Source organism: Lepisma saccharinum, chromosome 26 (genome assembly GCF_977018435.1).
Source record: "Lepisma saccharinum chromosome 26, izLepSacc3.1, whole genome shotgun sequence".
Classification (NCBI taxonomy): Eukaryota; Metazoa; Arthropoda; class Insecta; order Zygentoma; family Lepismatidae; genus Lepisma; species Lepisma saccharinum.
In genome coordinates this window covers 11,431,116-11,444,933 of record NC_139254.1, presented here as the reverse complement: position 1 = coordinate 11,444,933, position 13,818 = coordinate 11,431,116, and the positions used below count along the sequence as shown (strand labels likewise).

The 13,818-nt window shown below is 38.5% G+C and overlaps 1 protein-coding gene across 6 annotated transcripts in view; it reads left to right on the top strand.

Moving 5' to 3' along the window:
* IntS1 (integrator complex subunit 1) overlaps positions 1-13,818 on the top strand; it is a 132,847-nt gene that overhangs the window by 92,456 nt on the left and 26,573 nt on the right. For all 6 annotated transcript variants that reach the window (XM_083112665.1, XM_083112669.1, XM_083112668.1 and 3 more), the window contains exons 22-27: positions 1,495-1,665; positions 2,726-2,918; positions 3,836-4,134; positions 8,227-8,393; positions 8,740-8,869; positions 11,852-12,036. In XM_083112665.1, the coding sequence (XP_082968791.1) occupies positions 1,495-1,665; positions 2,726-2,918; positions 3,836-4,134; positions 8,227-8,393; positions 8,740-8,869; positions 11,852-12,036 (1,145 nt within the window). The remainder of the gene's footprint in view (positions 1-1,494; positions 1,666-2,725; positions 2,919-3,835; positions 4,135-8,226; positions 8,394-8,739; positions 8,870-11,851; positions 12,037-13,818) is intronic.

Here is a 13,818-nt window from a genome sequence, read left to right as displayed (position 1 = left end):
TTGTTGTTCTATTCAAATTATTTCTTGTGTTTGTATTCCATTCTCAAAAGTTCTAACAAATTGTATCCAATGTGGTACACTTAAAAATCAAAGTTTGTTTTTGTTTTAAGTCCTCAGACTAGACCTACAGTTTAAAATTGGATCCAAACCACTGTGCATTGTGGTTTAACCAGGGATTGAAACTGAGGCCCCTTGATTACAAAGCATGGCAGTACTGCTATGTTACTGTGGAGGGAACACGTAGAAATTATAAATAGTTGCGTTAAGAATTTTAAAATACTAGGGATGGGCATTATGAAATTTTCGCTGATACTGATAAAAAGTTCCGATATAAAATTCCAATTGGTCGTTGAAGAACGTGATTGGTTCATTGACCTCCTTAATAAATGTTTGTTTCCAGGTGACTGCGGTGCAAAAGAAGTTGCATATTTAAACATTTACTTTTTAAAAAGTAGAGTATGGAGATTATCCGTAACAATTATAACAAAATGGGAGAATTTTGCACTTTATAGATATTGGATTGGTAGAGGCATGCAAATTTCGTTTTTGATGGAGACACGAAATATGAAATAACATGCTGTAATGTTCATTTTTCATGTTTCTGAAAGGTGTGAGGTGCATTTTTCTACCCTGTTTTGTCACGAAATAATGCGAAATGAACTGCAAAATGCTAAATATACTCTTAAACACGAAATTTACCGTTTGTATACAGACGCGACACTTTCTGAAGTATCCTGTGAGTTATGCAATTCACGGAAAATTGATTAATTCTGCTGTAAAATTTGAGAAGCAAAAATGGATAGCTTTACACAGGAATAAACTTAATATTCTGGTAACTACATAAATGTGCTATTAGAAGGGGTAAGTTTATTTTGTGTAATAAGTGCAGTTTTTAAATCAAATTTAGGATTATATTCATAATTTTCAAACCAAAATGTCATTTTATATAGCACTTTTCATGTGATTATTCACCGCTATAACACTGAAATTTCATTTTATTTACTGCTTTTGAACCCGAAATCGACTCTTGTTTTCGTACCGAAATTTTGCTTTTTTATTTACCAAAAATATGTGCCTCTACGGATTGGTAATTTTACTGATGAACCAATATGCCTATGCCAACCAATTCCGATAGGTTACCGATTAATCTGTCCCATCACCAAAAAGTATATTCCGGTAGAAGCTACTGTTTTGCACAGCTGCATTGAAATCTTTAGAATTTACACTCTAGTAAGGTTAATGTTGATACTAATAGTCTGTTCTCAGTATATGCATAGTGTAAAAATTCTACCATGCTAAGGGGAAGAGCTAAAGAAAAAGATTCTACCTGTAATCTTGATCACTTGGTTTGTGTGTCAATTTAATTAGCAATAAATCATAGAGACCATTTGAGTTATTTTTATGTTTATATAAACTATTCATTAATTAATATTTTAATTAGTTCATTATTTTATTTGAAATCAGTTGGATTATATGTGTTGTTTATCATTGCAGACATTAGCAATGGAACTTCAAGATTTGTCAGAAAATAAGTCTGCTTTGGCTACGACTGTGAGCTTCATTAATAAAATGCTGGATTCATCCAAATCCACGAAGTTTATGGACTGTTTGATTAGAAAATCACATTTTTCTTGCCCTCTGCTGCGTTTGATGACAGTAGGTGTGGTAAGTTATTAGTTTAGAACTTTCTTCTTATTTATGTTAATTCTTTACAAGTAATGATGATCCTTCAGATATTTCGATTTACTTGCTTTTAGAACTTGTTTGAACTGAAGTATGTGTGAAGTTTTAAAATGCTCTTTCTAGGTGGGTGTGTAAACCATTTCAAAATCCCTACTATACCAGGCACCGTCTGAACTGGCAACTGTAAATCGATGAATCAGTGATTGGTTCAAGTGTATTCAGCTGTTATTGCTTACTTCTGGGTCCTGTCACTTTCAGTATGAAACAAACTCGAATCTGACGCACCGCATGCTGCCGTACCTATTGTATATGCATAGGTTTCCTCCCTCCCGCAGCTGTAAACATGAGGGTTGTTAAAGAACCCTGTATGAGTGGACTCCCGTGATCATTGCGGAAAGTAGCAGTCAACTAATTGTATTTCATTTCATTAATTTTCTCTGATAAACTTACTTTTCATTTTTCCACGTAAATTTCTTTCGCGATCGATTTCACCACCAGAAATTTACAAGGAAAAATGAAAAGTAAGTTTATCAGAGTTAATTACCTATCTCCTCGTAACCGCCAAACAGATATCCTTAGATACAATGTTTCATTTCATTGTTGAAACATGGCAAATTTTCCGTTTTGGACAGCATATGATGTTGTTAGAACATTCTCATTACAACTGATATTGCTACCCACTCAAAGACAATTGGAGTTGACCTCCATAGCAGAGTGGTTAGTACCACATGTTACGATGTCACGGGTCTGGGCATGGATCATCAATTTCATCATATTATCACTCATCTTCATCGTCACAATTAGCTGAAAGTGTCTCTTATCTCCCCCTTCCCCCCTACTGTGTGTTGCACCTTGGAAACTGCTTTATTGCAGGCTGACAAGTCCCTGCACCTAAAAGAGCTGTCAGTTGTCCTCTGTGCGTCTTTATATTTGTTGCAGAATTGACTTTCTTTCATGTTTATAATTTTGGGAGTGACAGTTTGAACATTTGTTATAGCATAGTTGCTAGTGGAATTTATCTTCTTCATTCTTAACATTGCAGAACAACTGGAATGTAATACCTCCTGACGTAGTGTGCGGTGTGGAGAGGATCAGTAGGATAATTCTGAATCACACAAGCGAAAAGAGGTCGCCGTTAGCAAATATCTTGAAGCATTTCCTTCAGAAACATGCTCTTCAGATGTCGTCCAGTAGCTCACAGGATGAATCCACACTACCAGATGACCCACTTTCAGGTGAGGATGTGATAATAAATTGATAAGTTTCAGGTTATAAAATATTGGACTCGTGGCAGTCTTAGAGTGTACAGTGAAACCCCAATTTTACGTTCTCACATTACACGTTTTCCTGCTTAATACGTTCAGCCATCCAGGTCCCGGCAAAAGGCTATGTTAAATAATAGGTTGTTCGCTCAAACTCCCGTTTCCCGCTTTATACATTTTCCAAGGAGTGCCGATGTCCTAAAATTTGCCAAAAGGTTGGTCAGTTGGCTAAGTAACTTTTTCCTCCTTTTCCTTGCTTTCGCAGCAAGGAAAGGAGGAAAAGCCACTGTGATAGGGCATCTGAGTGCCACATGCGAGACTCAGATTAGAAGGTTTATGGCCTTGTCTCTGCATAAATCAGCCCAGGGGTTTAAGGTGGCATCTACATCTCACCATGACAGATTCTCAGTAGTTGTTGATATGTAGTAAAATGTTGTGTAAAAGTGAATTTGGCACGGAAACAATCACGATGTAGAAATTATAAGTTTTTGGCCATTTGTAGGAAAGCTATCTTGACAAAAAGATAAAGGGTAGGAAGGAGTAGTCTGTGTGGACTTCGGGTGGAGGGCATTTTGTAAGGTTATGTGGAACACCACTTTTTTTATGAGGAATTTAACTTTTTTGAATGTTGAAGTAATAAAGGATGAAAATTACTAACTTCAGATTTTTTTTTTTAAACTTCAACGACTTCACGTAATATAAGAACCTGAAAGCTAAGTCAGGAAGTTGATCCCTACTCTTCTCGGCTGCTAATGGGAAAACAAGAACAGAAGGCAGTCATACCACCTATATGTAGACACAGGGAACTTTACATTACCTTACTAATAGCCAGAAACTCATTGAATTACTGGAACGGAATGTGAAGAAAATTGTACATGTTATTCTTCCAGTGCTTCGTAGAAGTAAGCAGTCGAAGCTGGAGTACGTGGGACAACAACTCTTAGACGAAGGATTGAGGACAAGAGAAACAAATCATCTCATTGAAGCCATGGCCACCCTTCTCTTGGAGAGCAAGGTACATCAGACCAGAATTGACAGTTCAGTGGAAAGAAGAAGTTCTCTTGAGGGCTCAAGAGAGAGAAGACTGAGTCTTGTTGCACTGGAAGGAAAGCCGGACCGTACTGGCCTGCTGATTGACTGGTTGGGGTCTTTTGAACCAGAAATGATTGGGTCTTGTCCTGGTCTTCAGGTGAGTGAAGCAATCAGAAATAGCAGTACTATCATGTCAAAATAGGTTTAAATATCACATACTTTTCTGGTACAGCTGCTAGTATACTTATGTAGCATTGTTTGTTTGAATGAAAGGTAGGGTGCACTTCACCTCTACCCTCCCCTCCCTCAAGCACACCAATGTTACCCCGCATCCGACGGCCGCTACCTAACTCACCAGGCTTGTTTTGCCACGCTTTCTCTTGGATACGCGAGAAGAGAAGATCGAATGTGCTTGGATGTTATTTTAAATCGACCTTGACTTGTTTCCTTGTCCTAAGAGCTGCTGAAATCTCGCAGGTGAGGAGGGGGAAGGGAGCAGCCCGAAATGACTGCTGGACTTGCAGTCTTTGCCAATAGCTCTTTCATCGATAAATACAGCACCTTGAGAGATAAGATCGCAGGAATGTTCCAAAATACAGATGCGTGGCGCCTGGAAGTCTGGCACATCTGTCCAGCTCTGACCTAGATTTCAGTAGGTTCTCGTGAGTGAGCAACTCTTGGCCTTGTAGCCGACAACTTACAGTAACCACTTTCATTCAAAACGTGTTCTTTGTTCCCTGCAACCCTGCATAAAAAAGCGAAACTGTTAGAGATAATCAAAGCCACATAGGCGAACTAAAGATCATCAACCTGCTTAATGCGTTGTCATCCAGGTTTCCACAAAAGTTTACTTCGATCTTACGTGCATCATAACTCCCGTTTCCCACTTCATACGTTTTCCTAATTGTGTCGTAATATCTGCCAAAAAAGTGTTCCGTTCGCTTACTGACGTCTCCCTTTTTTTCTGTCAGCAAAGGGGGGCAGGGGCGATTTTCTTGCTCGTGTGTGCACACGGGCTGATTACAGGCGAGGGTGGAAGTGGACCCACCCCTCTTCCTTTCCATTGACATCTAAAATGGGGCAACCAGTTCTGGATATATTCTTGAAAACGAACAAAAAAAAAAACCTCCCCCCCTTTTTCCCAGCTTATTCTCCGCCACTGGTGTGCACGGCAATGTTGATAATTGCAGAATTCAGGTATTTTTTTTATGCTGTTGTCTGCATAGAAAATATTACCTGTATTATTGTCTGTTGCATGGTAAAACGTAAAGCAAGGGTCATTTCTTTCTTCTTTACACTGCTGTTAAAAGTTCCGTCTTCGACAGTTGCGTTATCTTTAAAATGCTGGGATTTTTCTCTTCCGCCACCTGTTGCTAGCCGGTCTCCTTGTTTTTACGATGCACCTGGCACCAGTGTTTTGTCTAGCGTCTGCAAAGCTCTTGCTTGCCAATAACAGCAATGACTCATCCAGCGGGATGGAAAAAGTTATTATTTTGAATCTCGCAAAGCTGTTTTGATTTGATGATAACGAAATTCGATCTCCAGAAAGGAAAACAAGAGTTAAAACAACTTCATGTTCTGCACCTTCTGATAAGCAAAACTGTAAATTTAATTCGCATCCGCTTTTCTTCAGAACCATTCATGTGAAGAAAAAAAAGTGCTCAATGTAGGAATGGTCGCTGAGATCGATTAAAAAGACATTATTCAAGGGGAAAACTTTTGGAAGAGTGGGTGTTTGACATCGAGAATACTCCTAAATCCAACATTAAATCATCGATTAACGTGAGAGTAAATAACGATCTACCATTTTGATATGTAAAAATGCACAGATTCATAAAGCTTGTTTTCAGTTCATTTTATTGAATTGAATGAAAGTAACATTATTTTAAATTATTTTTTGTGAAAACGTTTTCATGTTCTATTTTCCTTCTCACAACATGCATCCTGTGCATAACAGGTTGTATAACTACCAGGATAAATGGTGTTACCAACTCCTAGGCATCTTTGTGTCCATTTGAGCTCCGTTTAAGCAGAAAATTGGGGCAAATTCCAATAACGACCACTTCGAAATAATTACCCTTTTCCAGGGAACTGTGAAAGGTCATTGAATCGAGAGTTGACTGTATGTTACTTATGACATTAATTGTGCAATTTGGCCCAACCGATTTCTCAGGAGAGGGCAAAACTGACCACCCTAGAATGTCTCGTTTTGGAATCAAAATATTATGGTCACCCTAATGAATGGGAGACCAGGGAATTGCCCCCCTCCCCTCCTCGACTTTCTTTCCCAACCGAGTGAAGGAAATCTCCTCCCTTATGAGATATGTGTACTGTCATGACTATTTTGTGTTCTTGATCATCAATATTCCACATTTCAACTTGATTTGAAAGTGACAAAGTGATAATTGTATTAGAGGCCTATCAAAGCTTTGAGAAAAAATCGGAAACCTGCAACTCTAATTTATATTAATACAAAATTGAATTTTTAAATAAAAATGGTCTGCTTCTTTTTTAAAAAATATGCCATTTTATTGTTATTGTAATAACACAATTTTAATCTAGTTTTAATGTGTTCTGACACTTAAAAAATTTCTTCAAGTTTACCCCTTCCCCTCTACATTTTGTTAAGTTTGAACAGTGGTGGCATAAATTTGTTCAGTATAGTTTGAATTCCATTGCAACTTTACGCATTCATCTATCGACTAGGTTGAACTGATATCACGCACAAGAAATGGTAGTGCTCTTACTCATTCATACCGATACCTGGACACTAATAATTTAAGTTTCGGTGCATTTATAAATGTTAACATACAAGTATTCCATGCAATTGTACTGCAAGGTGGCACATATTGCATCAACCAACTTCAAAAGACAAGGATTGACTATGAATGCTTGTAGTAACTTTATGTGATTATGAAATAAAGATATACACATAGGCATTTAATACAGTGTATAATATGGATAATACAGACATCAGTACACATTGAAAAGAACTCCCTCTAAATGTCCTCCTGCGTTGATGCACTGTTCGAGGTGATGTGGGAAGGCTTTCATGACATATCTCAACATGTCCTGTGGAATAGTGCATATGTCACGGCAACTGACGGTTTACAACGTTACCAGTGGATCTCCAGTGTCTAACCCATCTCAGAATGCTGTGTGTCTCTGGAACAGGTGCATGGCGATCTTATTCTTCCGCCGCAGTGCCCGCCCGGTGCCTGTTTGGACAAAGGCTTCCACCGCCGCAATCTGCGTCTGCACTGCCCAACGCTCCGTTGTATACTAATTGTCTGACTCCCAACTCTCCACGGATGTATGTATGCCACATACTGTCTGGCTGCCTTAGCCGAGATCATGGACGGAAGTGCGCATGCGCCAACCGGACGTGTTCAGTGGCTAAATAGGGGTGACGGCACTTTGGGCAGGAAGCGGTTTTCTCGAAAATCGTCTGCTGTGGAAACAACAATGAAGTTTCAGAGCAGTAACATTGCCGCTAAAATACATAGAGAGATGTTTACGAATTAAGTAAGGGTTCAGAACGAAATTAAAACCATGCATATACTCTATCAGCAAACAGAAGATATCAGAACAGTATTAAAAACGTCACTTGTAAACCAGTAGCTTTATTTCAGATAATTCAATTAAATTGATCTCCTTAGTAAATATTTTAATTAGCACAAATGTACACAGCACTAATCAGGATAGTATTCACTAATAATAGTATTATTGTATATAGTATTATAAATGTAGTAACCGAATGGTTTGTGACATTTTCTACTATAACGAGGGTGTTTTGTAGAATGTGCAACAGGGGGCCCAAACGTCCCAATTTTATTCATTCCACTTCAAAACGGTTTCTTTGGAATTGTAAGAGCCATCACAAATCACAAACACAACACAGCAAGCGGTAATAAACACAACAAGCGAAATACCACAGGGTAGTTTTGGGGAGTGCATCTCCCTGCTTCCCTCTCGCGTTTGGAATTGTACTTTCCAGGTAGTTTCGTCTTCCTTGGCCGGACTGTATGTGCACGTGCATTCTGACAGGGTTGCCAACTCAGATTGGTGGATACAGTATGCACCACCCTGTATTATTCCATCAAAAGTTTTCTTAAAAATATTCATAGTCTCACCTACAAGATTTCTTTCATCCCTCACATAAAAACAGAGTTTAGGAATACGAAGAAAGTTAGGATGATTGATGCATGTAAATTTTATTATTAATTATAATATTTTTTATAATTTTCAGATGAAGTTTCTTTTCTCAAAGACACCTGCAAAAGAGCATGAAAGTGGCTACAGCAAACGTGCGGCTCAGTCTTGTCGCCCATACCTTCTCACTTTGCTGACACACAGAGCTAGTTGGGCCACCCTTCACTTGTGCGTGGAAAGTCTCCTTCAGAAATGCAATACAGAGTAAGTAGATAATTTGTTTATCTTCATTGAGTCAAATACACAACAGCCAGGCCCTGTGGCAGAGTGGTTAGCACATCGCGCTACGATGCCAGGGGTCCGGCGTTCAAATCCCGGCCTGGCATGCATGTTTGTGAGTGTCCATTCATCAATTTCATCATATTATCACTCATCTCCATCTTTGCAAATTAGCCAAAAGTGGCACAAAAAGTGAAGTGAAATAAAGCAAATCAATCAAATACACAGTATGTCATATTGTGCTATATAAGCTATGTCATATAGTTGGATCACTTCATGCATGTATTTGTGATGTTGGAAGATTTCACTATACTGTATTCTTTTCACATAGGTATGAACCTTCGTCAGTTCTGGATTTCCTCTGGGCTCTGACGTGCAATCCTAAATTGTGGCAAGGGCAGGATAAATACACACCAAAGCATCGGTCACCAGAAGATGCTCTCAAGTTAACTTTACCGCAGGTTAGGTTTTATTTATTTATCTTTTAGTAATTAATTGATTGATAAATCTGTGCTAATTCAAGAAACTAAGTCCTAATTAATTCAAATTGCAAACATGGTAATTTTATGTAGATATCCATATGCTAGCAGCTCAGAATATTAGAATACTTTGTCTCCTTCATATTCGCTCTCAAACTGACTAGAACATTTCCTAGAGGTGATATTGGTTTCTCTACTTAAGGTAGCCAATCGGAACTGATAAGCAAATCATGTAATAGTATGCAGGTTAGTTTCTGCCCAAGTATTGGTTTGGAGGAGAAACTCGTGTTCAAAATGTCATCATGGATTGTTTTTTTTTTCTTGACTGAAATATTTTTGTCACAACAGTAGTTCCGTAAGTGATCATGCACCCATCAGGCCCTCTTGCTGCATGAGCTGTTAACTGAGGGTTTCAAGTTCAAGCCCATGTCAGGCCCTTTGTTATTGTCTTTTCCATTTATTTTTTAAAGTGTTATTCCCTGTTTTTATTTTAGCAGTTTTCTGTCAAATATACCTAAAATTATTCATTCGAAGCTGAAAAATGGTGAGAAACCTCCATTTACATATGCACTATAGATTTATTTTTGATAAAATTTTGGGAAATGTGCACATTATATATCCATAAATATAGTACAGTTGGATTTTCACAGTATTCAACATTTTTAACTACTAAATATGTTGAAATGTATGAACAGGACCACAATTTGCATTTTATTGCAAATTTGTGTTATTTTGCAATTTCTAATGCATAAAAATGTGTTTATTCTGTTTCCAGCTTTAAAACGAAGTAGGTGTGGCCAATAAGTTACCGAAATTTGTATTAATGCGCATGGTGCCCACTTTCTATTCGCCAGCACTTGCCCCTCCCTCCCAGGTCACGTGTTAGCTTCAGTGTCAGTATTTTCCACAGCGTTTCGAAACTAGAGTGACTATCAAAAATGTGCAAATATTAGTTTCTAAAATGAACACTGTTGTAAATACGAGAGATGAAGAAAATATAATAAAATAGAGGTAAACACTTACCAACGATGTCAGTTCTCGTCAATGGTAATATACCATGTAAGAAGAATTCACACAGCTGGACGTTGTAGCGGAGTGGTTATCACTGCACGCTACGATGCCAGGAGTCTTGAGTTTGAATCTTGGCCTGGGCATGGATGTTCTTTGTGAGTGTTATTTCATCAATTTCACCATATCATCACTCATCTTCATCCTCGCGATTAGCCAAGTGTGGCAGAAATGCGAAGTAAAATAAACCAAATTAATCATGCAATAATAAACCAAATGAATCATGCAATAATTTAACCAGCGCAGACAAACTTCTATCCATTGGGAAAAAAAAACATCCACTTTCCTGCTGACGGCAGCAAGTACAAAATCGGCTAAAATGTGCCATACGCGTTTTTGTTCGGCTGAATTTCCTTGCGGACCGCATAAATATTTGTTTTTAAGACACCTGTTCAGAAGTTAACGATTCAACACAATACTCTGGATTCACCGCAATTTTGAATGTTCAAGGTTTCAAATGTAGATGTTTTGTAACACTTGCTGTTGAAGCCACATCAACATTCAATGATACTTACAACCTATAAACACTACTCAAAATCTCGAGAACCACCACACGGCAACGGAGAGGAGGGCAGGTTTTGCAGAGTCGAGGGGAGGAAAGCTATAAATAGCCGTGTGCTTGAGGGTAGTGTTTCGGAAGATTCTTGACCACGGGAAGTAGTGTCTCCAACTATGTTATTTTTTCCCTTATGAATTAGATACAAGAAATGTGAAGGTGTTATTACGTACTCGCGTGTTGGAACATTAATAAACCCTTGTAGTTGCGAAGTTGGCTATATAGCAATTAGATACGATAACAGCTTTGGAATATTACCGAATTGTAACAATGTTTCTATAACGATAATTGTAACACTGAATGGCACAGTTTGCCCATCTGTAACGCCAAAAGTTGTGTCCCCGCCCTCTACAAATTCCTTCTTGGAAACAGTTGCCAGTGTATGCATTTGACATTTTTCTTTGACAAGCTGGGGGAATTCAGGTTCCTGAAATCTGAGCATGTTTTATGTGGGAAGTAAAGGAAAGGAAGCGTAGGTGGATCACTTAATAAATGCTAAAGTAACATTCCGTACGATTTTAAGCATCACTGGTTGTATTTGCACCAAGCACTTTGGCTTTTCTCAAAGGTTTCCCTACAATATTTTGCAATGTGTTGATTTTACCATTCTAGATAAAACGCATGAAGTTGAAAGTAGTGTGTGCGTGTTTGTGGCATATACATCAACACGTGTGTAATCTAGAGATTCCCTTGTCAGTCACTGTCAGTCTAAATCATGTTTTCTGATTCTGTCTAGTCCGGTGTTTCAAGATTATAGACTTTACTTAATATTGCGAATTTGCAACACTGCACAACACAGAGTGACGGACAAGTAGCGGGAATTTCGTTAATTTGAATGAGTGAATGTCACCGTAGGTGCTTTACTAAAGAATGGTTATGAATTCATAAGCAAGGATAAGGCTAGTAAATGCTTTGAACAGCATACAATGCTGTATTACTCTAGTTTCAAGACGGCATTCAATGGACTATCTATCAGGGTGCAAAAGGTCTGCGGAGGGACTACTGCCAGAATCCACCAATAGGGCTGCACTGGCTTTCTCTAGAACACGTGCTTTTGTTTACATTCACTTCGCAGTGGAAAAAAATTGACTTTAATACATGTCATTGTTATACATAAACACTTCTTTTTTTTACACTAATTAACATTTTTTGGTATTTGTATTGCAACTTAAAAAATCATGTTTGTTATCTATCAGTCCTGGGTTGAGTAGAGCCCTAACTGAGGTTGGGTGCTCTATTTTGTTTATTCCACTATTTAATTTTTTTTATATTTTAAATAAGCTGTAGACCGGGAAAAGTCATTGTAAGATCCCAAATATTCTAACGATTGTTTCTTTCAGATACTATCCCTCATTGAGTACATTATAGAGGAGGGAATGTCTGTGAATGGAGCAGAAGGAAAGAACGCTGCATTTGCTGCTATGGAAAGCAGGTTTCCCCTCGTACTCCAATGCTGCTGTGATGACATGGACTTAGCCGCATGTGCTGTTAGGCATCTTGTGACTATTATAGCTGCTAAATCTGGGTAGGTATAAAAATACTAGGAGTGGATGATAGCACTATCAGTGTAATCACTGATACTTGGGCCTCCCCGATGGCACCATGGTATTGTCCTTGCCTTGTAATCAAGGTGTCCTGGGTTCGATCCCCGGTGGAGGCACATAGTGGTTCGGATCCCACATGAAACTGTAGATCCAGTCCCGATTAGCTTATATGTGCATAACGGTTTATGAACGACCTACATGTCTCGTCCACTCGAGTTCTGGTTAGCATGCCGTACACATACACAGCTCGAATGCACTTCAGGTAATAGGTCCAACTTTTGGTAAAAAAGGGGCAAAATTTATGTTAGTGGCACACATAATTATTGCACATTCACACATGCCTTAAATTTGTTGTTATTGAGTTCATTAGGTACAAGTGGTAAAACTGTTGAAAGTGAAGATGTAGGTTTTATTATGTATTAAGGTTAAAGTATGTTAGTGTAGCATGGAACTGTATAGAATGGTTTAAAGGGACTTTTTTTTAAAGGATTTTGAAAAGTTTGTTACCACCAGACAATGAACAAATATTATCTGTTTAATTGGAAGAAATGCTGGTAGTAATTTTAAGATCTAAATTTATTATTATTAAGGTAATAATATTTAAAAGGACTTAAAATAACAATTCAATTCAATCACCGATACTAAAGAGGTTCTGGGGAGAGAAGTGACTTGGAAATTCTATTTTTGTCTTTTCCGTCGAAAGCCAAGGGGGGTCACATGAACAGCTAAACCAATCAGCTTTGTCTACTGTCCAGTTGCAGTGGGGAGGGAGTGTACTCGTGGTATTCTGCATTGCCAAATTTTTCATTTTGGGTCGTTTTCGAAACAAGCGACACCCTCATCAAAGCCAAGCCCGGCGAAGCCTAATGGTTGCCGCCAAGTAGCAAGCGAATGGGTCTCCGATTCCCCGCCTCTTAATGAAATGTGAGCGAAGGGGGCTTGTTGACAGAAAGAGGTGTCATGTTCGACTGGACAAAAATCAGGCGTGTAGCAACCGGTAGCAACACCGCTTTCCCCCCCTTGAACTGAAGGTGGAAAGTCGGGGTTTCCTCAAGTCCATTCTCTCGCTGGAACCACTTTAGCTGCTACTTTCCAGTCTGGGCCTCTTGTTTGAGGCTGCAATAATGCCTGCAACACGTTTGTGGAAACTATACTTCTCACATTTCCAACTGGCAACTGGGAAACAACGAATCAGTAATCAACTGAATTATCTTCGACTGATATTGGCAATTTTTGAATCACTAGGACCTGAAAGTTCATTGCGGGATGAAACAAATGAGCATCAGATACAAAGCATGTTGCCAAACGTACTGTATAACGGAAAAGAGAGAGTGTTGATCAGCACCGTTGTACAATTGTTCACAAAGCACAGAGAATTAGTACACAAAACAGACATACGCTTTGCAATGTTGAAACAGGAGAGCGATGTTACCTCTACAGCTTTTACTTTGCAACTGAGGTTGTTGACACTCATCGAGGCACACATTCCTGAAAACGATTGGTGGACAGATAGAGCTATGTAGGAAGAAGTAGATCAGCCACCTGTTGGGCATGCGATCAGTATAATTCTCTTGCTAATTATGCAAAATGTGTAAATTTATTTAGTTTTGTACCAATATTGTATTGGGAAGGGCAGATTTGAAAATGAAATAATAACTTTTTTTATATTCCAATTATATCAATTGGTACTCTAGTGTTATTGGTAGATATCAGTATATTGGTTTATCAGTAAAATTACCAATAATTTAATCCAATCCAGTACA